The 7,585-nt window shown below is 35.9% G+C and overlaps 1 protein-coding gene across 3 annotated transcripts; it reads right to left on the bottom strand.

The window, feature by feature from the left end:
* Positions 1–150: 150 nt before the first annotated feature.
* Positions 151–7,577, bottom strand: prc1b (protein regulator of cytokinesis 1b). Of its 3 annotated transcripts, XM_067401988.1 has the most exons (15): positions 7,035–7,577; positions 6,320–6,452; positions 6,120–6,242; positions 5,697–5,936; positions 5,420–5,590; positions 5,193–5,342; positions 4,881–5,028; positions 4,649–4,785; positions 4,482–4,577; positions 3,236–3,382; positions 3,042–3,152; positions 2,708–2,815; positions 2,402–2,581; positions 1,417–1,448; positions 551–632 (listed from the first exon to the last, which is right to left on the bottom strand). In XM_067401988.1, exons 1-14 carry the CDS (start codon positions 7,043–7,045, stop codon positions 1,422–1,424), a joined length of 1,782 nt encoding a protein of 593 aa, XP_067258089.1. In that variant the 5' UTR covers positions 7,046–7,577; the 3' UTR covers positions 551–632; positions 1,417–1,421. The 3 variants fall into 3 exon arrangements, with proteins under 3 accessions (XP_067258087.1, XP_067258088.1, XP_067258089.1); XM_067401986.1 differs by lacking the exon at positions 1,417–1,448 and having other exon boundaries at positions 151–632; positions 7,035–7,572; XM_067401987.1 differs by lacking the exon at positions 1,417–1,448 and having other exon boundaries at positions 151–632; positions 2,402–2,578; positions 7,035–7,571.
* Positions 7,578–7,585: the final 8 nt, after the last annotated feature.

Here is a 7,585-nt window from a genome sequence, read left to right as displayed (position 1 = left end):
TTAATTTAAAGTGAACTAATCCTTTAAGTCCATAAATTAAATAGCAACTTGAATAAAACAGAATTTAAGATTCAAAAATCTTAGATATTGTGAACAGAAGGAATAGTTTGACTAAGATAATGAAAGGACTCTGAATGTTCAAAGGTGAATTTTTATGTAGTGGAATGTACAATACTATAAAGAATGCAATAAAGGATTTTTACATTGTGCAAAACATTCAAAATCATACTAGAAAAACACTGTGATTTTGATGAAGTAACTAACACTGAGAAACAACTCTAGAGTATTTCATTTTTTAAAAGTCTTAATTTGTTTGAAACAGCTTACCAGTTGTAACATTAAAATGCACATTCATTTGTTAAATTGCAAGTACAAATAAAGCAGTGTTTGTCCTAGTGTTAAAGTGAACATACAGGCAAAATCCCTCAGAAACATTTAAATATATATATTACCTTCATTTAAGTATAAAATGCATAGCTATAGCTATAAAGAACAAGAACCCACAAGCCATCATTTAAAGATCCCAGTCCTAATAGCACAAAGTGTTGCATGCAGTAGAGTTAAAGTTGAATGATGGTTGAGTTCAGGATGTCGGGTACGTGTTTTGATTTAGATGACTTGGAGAGGTCTCGCTGTGACAAGAAAAATTAAGAGATTTTAAGTTGTAAATATGTTCTGAACATTGATATAAAAAGTGGTTATTCATAATATATACTGGTTATATTTACAGCCTAGATAACAATATGAAAACTCAATATACTGCAGCAGAAAGAGCAACAGATAAATGGCAATTAGGCATTAGACGTATTTGTAAATTACAAAGATAGTCCTGGTTAGAAGTGTGAATTAGGAGAAAACACAGTCCAGTTCAAAGAGAGGACAAGCGGATGTAAAACGAGCAAACTAATCAGAGATTACACATGCACCACAGTAGAGAAAAATGAATTCATTGGTGTTTTAATTTTATTTACTTATTTATTTTGTTTATATTTACACAATCCTGTCCTGTAATATATCTCAGGACACAAATAATGAATTTAGCATATGGCCTGGCTCCCAAAACAAATGAAAATATTACAAAAGTCAGAGGGAATGTAAATATATTAGATGCAATTTGACAATATTGTATAATAGATACAATATTAGATACAATTTGGTAAATATTCATTTAACAGTATACAGTCAGAAAGTCATTATTGCAAAATAAACCCCTTCAGGGTAATTACAGGACTTATCACCCTGTCAGTATTTATTTTGCAATAATCTGACTGCATATTATCCCTTACGTAGAGGTGTTAATTGTATTATACAATACAAAATACAGTTCAACCCTTGTTAGCCAAATCAAAGGTTGTTTAAGCGGTGGGTTTTAACCATGCAGTTGTTAGGCTGTTTGGAAATACAACACAAACAAACCTTGATTATATGGATTCAGCCTTGACAACTTCCTTTAGAAACAAGTTTTTTTTTTTTATTAGTATAACATTATGTCAGTAACACCAATATTTATACAGCCATTTATAGAACTCTTATCCTTATAAAACATTTAAAGGGTTAGTTCACCCAAAAATGAAAATTCTGTTATTTATTACTTACCCTCATGTCGTTTCACACCCGTAAGACCTTTGTTAATCTTTGGAAGACAAATTAAGATATTTTAGTTGCAATCCGATGGCTCCATGAGGCCTCCATAGGGAGCAATGTCACTTCCTCTGTCAAGATCCATAAAGGTACTAAAAACATATTTAAATCAGTTCATGTGAGTACAGTGGTTCAATATTAATATTATAAAGCGACGAGAATATTTTTGGTGCGGCAAAAAACCAAAATAACGACTTATTTAGTGATGGCCGATTTCAAAACACTGCTTCAGAAAGCATCGGAGCATAAATGAATCAGTGTATCGAATCATGAATCAGATCACGGGTCAAACCGCCAAGCTGCTGAAATCACGTGACTTTGGCGCTCCGAACAGCAGATTCGACACACTGATTCATCTGTGCTCCGATGCTTTCTGAAGCAGTGTTTTGAAATCGGCCATCACTAAATAAGTCGTTATTTTGTTTTTTTGCCGCACCAAAAATATTCTCGTCACTTTATAATATTAATATTGAGCCACTGTACGCACATGAACTGATTTAAATATGTTTTTAGTACCTTTATGGATCTTGACAGAGGAAGTGACATTGCTCCCTATGGAGGCCTTACGGAGCCATCGGATTGCAACTAAAATATTTTCATTTGTGTTCCAAAGATTAACGAAGGTCTTACGGGTGTGAAACGACATGAGAGTAAGTAATAAATGACAGAATTTTGATTTTTGGGTGAACTAACCCTTTAAGTTCAAGCTCTTGCTCTCTTTGACCAGACTGTGAGTTACTGATGAAGATTAGGAGTTTACCTGAAATTCTGAATAGGTGCTTGCAACAGAATTAATGCTGAAGTTACGCTGTGGACTAGCTGGTACCTTCATCATCCCAGCCACGCCACCAGTTAGATGACAGATATTTTCCTTATTGCGTTCTAGCAAACCTTGGTGAGGAGGTTTGCCGCGGCCTGGAGTCTTCACCGCATTACCCTGCTTTGAAAGAAGGCATATAAGGGAAGAGGAAATGAAAGACATTACCTCAGTTAATCAGTAAATGATTGTGCAAATTAGTTAATCAAAAGCTTGAGAACAATATTTTTGTTATAGCCATGCACTGACCTTGCTTGCAGAAATCGGAGGGCGCGATATAGGAGAATGACAGACGGTACCACCAAAGACAGATCGGATAGTGCTGTTAGAAGTGCCAGTACTGGAGGTAGCGTTTAGCTGAGGACAAGTCAAAGAGTTAATACTGCAAATGCCATGCATTCATTTAAAATGTATAGTGCACCACGGTGTGTAATGACGATATTACTTTAAGTCAGCATGAACACCTATTTTTCAGTACATGTTTTTTATTGCAATACTTTTTTTCATTCAGAAATTGCACATTACAAGAAGTGGGTTGTGAATATGCCGTTTTCGTCAGGAAATAAATTCTCATTGTACTTGCCTTTCGAGCTTTGCAAGGTGTTGTGTTGCCCAGAAATCTTCGTTTAGTCGGTGTCCGGACCACAGTGCCATAGACCATGTCCTCCTCTGTCTGCTTGCTTTTCTTTAGTTGCTGCAAAAAAAAATAAAAAATCTACTACTAATTCTCTCTAGAGTACATGTATATTCTTATGCCCAGTAATGTCAAGTATATACCCGCTCCTGCTTTTCCCGCTCCTTCTCCTGCCGGTATGACTCCCATTGATCAGTAACAAACTGCATGAACTTCTGACCATTCACCAGGAACTCTCTGTTCTGTTCTTGTTCCCACTGTTCAATCTCAGCCTTCAGTTTCTTCTCAAGCTAAATAAAAGAGAATCTTATTTAGAGGAACTAATAAGCTTATAATGTAAAATGTACACTAGTACTGTTCAAACATTTGGGGATGGCAAGATTTTTTAATGATTTTGAAAGTCTACTATTCTCACCAACGCTTGATTTATTTGATCAAAATACAGTGAAAACAGTAATATATATGAAATATTATTTTTTTATTTTAAAATATTTTAAAATGTAATTTTCTTCCTTTGATGGAAAAGCTGATTTTTTTAAGCAAGTCACATGTGACTTTAGAAATCATTCTGATATGCTGATATGATGCTCAAGAAATATTTCTTACAATTATCAATGAAAAATATATTTGTGGAAACTGAAACCAAACATATAAGACTTTCGTTCATCTTCAGAACACAAAGATTTTTTGATGACATCTGAGAGCTTTCTGTCCCTCCATACATTTACTCGCATATAAACATTGATCAGCAAACATAAACAGTGCCACGCAAGAACAAACCTCTTCCGGAAGTTCAAACGCATAACCAGTGAGGTTCATTCTCGTGTGTTGTGTAGCACATTTGAGCAAGTGGTTTGTTCTTGCATGTGAAGCAGCTTTTGTTTATGTTTGCTGATCAATGTTTATATGTTGAATAAAAGCTTAAATTATTGTCATCATATAATAAAGCGCTCGAATCTCTTCAGAAAATTTGGACTAAACCGCTCAATTCACATGGATTAGTTTTCCGATCTCTTTATGAACTTTGTGAAGCGTCCAAGTTTTAACTGCATAGACCACAGGTGTCAAACTCAGTTCCTAGAGAACCACAGCCCTGCAGAGGTTAGCTTCAACACTAATTAAACGCACATGATTCAGCTAATCAAGTCTTTTAGACCTATTTGAAAACCACAGGTATGTGTGTTTGGAGCAGGGTTGGAACTAATCTCTGCAAGACTGTGGCCCTCCAGGAACTGAGTTTGATACGTGTGGTCTATGCAATTAAAACGCTTTGACACCCCTGGTGTAGCCTGTCTATGGATGGACAGAAAGCTCTGAGATTTCATCAAAAAGATCTTCATTTGTGTTCCAAAGATAAACGAAAGTCTTACGGGTTTGGATCAAAATTACCTTGGGGAGACCTTTGACCAGATCAGCCCGTTGTTTCTCCTCCTTTAGAAGGTTTCCTCCTCTGTTGGTGAATCTGGATGGATCTTTGGCCTTTTCCTACCACAAAACGTGCAGTGTTAGTTAATGCAAAAAAATCTGACAAAGATTTTCAGCCAGTTTAAACTTACTTCAAGCTCTAAGAAAAGCCTCCAGCTCTCCTCCCATTTGTGAACACCTTCAAAGAGTTCTTTATGATCCTCGTAATACTGTTTTAGTCGCACATTTTCTGCATCATGTAAGCTCAGGAGTTCCTCACTAAAATCATCTGAGAGAAAAGGCAACCTTTTAACCTTAATATTTTTAGAAAAGACAGGCAGATTTTGAATTGTAAACAGTATAATTTAGAAAACTACAACTTACCATCATAATACGGCACAAAAGCTTGCCGTTGGTCAGCACTATAAAAGCACTTATCCCAGAACACCGCAATCTCCTTCCGAATGGCCTCAGTCACATTCTGCATATTTTTAATCTTCAATTCTTCAAGACGCTTGACCTCAGCTTGTAACTGACATTAGAAGACATAAAAACTAAATCGTCTGTGTTCAATACAATGGTTAGCAATTTAGAAGCCTTAATTAATGCATTATTGTATAATTGAATTAAGGAAAAAGAAAAAAAAAGTGTGAAATCTGTTAGTTCACAAAAGCAGAAAGTCAAAAGGTAACTAACAGCTTCCATATTCCTTTTCTTTGTCAGGGTCATGTGTTCAAAAACTGCATCTCGCTCTTCCTGTGGAATCTGCAACCTTTCCCACAGTTCCTGGATCTTCTCCCGATAAGAGCCACAGACACGTTGACACTCAGCCTTTCTGCTCTCCAACTAAAATATTAAAATGATGTATTATGCAATTGTTAATGCTAAAGTTTATAGTTTGTCAGACTGAGTTTGTGTTGTACCTGATGAAGAAGGACTTTGAGTGAATCAATGTTTTCTGTCGACAAGCAAAAACTCTCTTCATCTTCACATACAACATCCTTTTCAAAACTAGTCTCAGGCAACTGATCCAGATCATCCATGCAAAGTATTATCTTCTTCTTCAATGTGACAAATTCATTATGTCTCCGCTCCTTGAAAGATAAAAAAAAGGTACATCAAACTGAATACAATAATTTTTATATATCACCAAGACATTTATAAAAGTCTAGTGTTTAAAACAAACACTTATTGGCATACTTTCTCAGCAGTGAGACAGGAGATGTGTTGACGGAAATTCTCCAGCTGTTCCAGAGACGGAACAGAATTGGCAGAGATAGAAAATGGCTGTGAGCAGAGAAGGTCACAGAGATCCTGCTCCTGCTCGGTTAAGGCTTTGAGTGCTTGCATTCTCTGATTTTTCTCTTTTAACATCACTTCAACATGGGTCCGGAGGTCTTTTTCCTGCTGGAGCATAGTGCTGCTGCTACTCCTCTCCTCCTAAAATGATTAGGAACCACAAGAAAAGTTGTTTTGAAGACATTTTTGTTTTTTTCATTCTGTAGATACCCCATGAAATCAAAATTCAGTCCATGTCTACTAGCACTGAAGTTATCTACAAAACCAGTTAAAAGTTTGGCTTCATAATTTGATCAAAAATACAGTATCCAGATAAATACTTGCCTGAAATGGGGGAAGCTGCAGTTCCATGCACAATTTACTCAACTCTTTGTGACACTTCTCAATACTGGTCATCAGACGTTTCCGCAGACTCTCTTCTTCTGCAATCATCATGTCCAGTAGACCCTAATGTATGTTTTATTAGTTTATCACTGAAACATATTTAATAGGATCCATGTTGCACAAGTACACTCAACACTCACTTTGATATGATTCTTAACCACATTTGTTCTTTCTAATCGCTGGTCCTCAGGGATGCCAATTTCCTCCCAAATGTCCTTCAGATGGCAGAGAGCTTTATTCAGACATGCCACTGATTCTGCAGCAATTACCTCACTAAAATCATGGAGAAAAAGACCATAAAATACATAGTTGATAAGCAACCATTCATTGCCAGATATGTACTTTGAGCCACTAGGGATAACTTTCTAGGGATAACTTTCATCAATAGCATTAATTAACAGAGATATACTTCATAAATCTTTCGTTATATAAATCAAGGTGGTTATAAAACGTTTTCAAATATTGTCATATATACATTCTAATGCACATGTTCTGAATGTTCTACTGAGCATATATATATATATATATATATATATATATATATATATATATATAGCCTAATCTTTGCTAATGATATCATAGAGACCCACCGACACGAAATAGATTAAAATGTGCTGAAAACACCTGCCAACTGTCAATCGCAGTAACGTTAACGTTACTGTGTAAATCTCAGGAGCCAAATGCCATGTAATGATCGCGTGTGAATTAACATACAACGCCAAAGCTAATGTCATCTTCAAAACAAGCTAATGTTAACGTTACTGCTCAAAATTCATATTGATAAAATGACACGAATTCTTAAATCTGTCTCCGTATTAGAAAAACACCCCAAAGTTATAAAGTAACAGTACTCACCTCTTCCTCATCCTAGAACCCCAATACAAAGTTTTTCGCTTGTTTATTTGTATTTTATAACAGAATATTAGACTGTACAGTCCTCACACTCGTACGCGCAACCGTTTCTGTCGGATTCAAAATATGCATCAAAATAGCGCCGCTCGTCTGATTGGCTGGTTAGAGCATCGCTGCGCATGCGCGAGGATGTGTCAAACAGTCGGATTGTTCCACCATGACATCAGAAACATTTTCAAAGCACCACTCCTCTGATTTTTTCCCATGAAAAATGTATAGCAACAAAAAATAAACTGTTCATCATTTGTCCAATTTACACCATTCATTCCCTACATCGTATTTGAAATGTGTTTATGCACTACTTTTGCATTTAATTTCTATATTCGTTTTCTGTTATTGTTCCACACTGACATTTGCCCAGTTCAGGGAGGAGGCTTACACTAGTCCCAGACTAAAATGCATGTTTGAGCTGTTTTAACTGAAAGCAACTTGCATTAACATATCTTAAAATATGTATATAGAGCCATTGTTTTGTCTCAAGATTCACACCAGTA

The sequence above is a fragment of the Chanodichthys erythropterus genome, chromosome 11, assembly GCF_024489055.1.
Source record: "Chanodichthys erythropterus isolate Z2021 chromosome 11, ASM2448905v1, whole genome shotgun sequence".
Taxonomy (NCBI): domain Eukaryota; kingdom Metazoa; phylum Chordata; class Actinopteri; order Cypriniformes; family Xenocyprididae; genus Chanodichthys; species Chanodichthys erythropterus.
The sequence above is the reverse complement of the archived record's forward strand: the minus strand, read 5'-3'. Positions and strand labels throughout refer to the sequence as shown.

What these genes read in the sequence shown, in the direction of transcription:
- prc1b (XM_067401986.1), bottom strand. An exon ending in TGCAGCTTCCCCCATTTCAG is followed by an intron (nt 5,937 to 6,119) that starts GCAAGTATTTAT and finishes TAATCATTTTAG; the next exon opens with GAGGAGAGGAGTAGCAGCAG. An exon ending in TTTTGTGCCGTATTATGATG is followed by an intron (nt 4,786 to 4,880) that starts GTAAGTTGTAGT and finishes CTTTTCTCTCAG; the next exon opens with ATGATTTTAGTGAGGAACTC.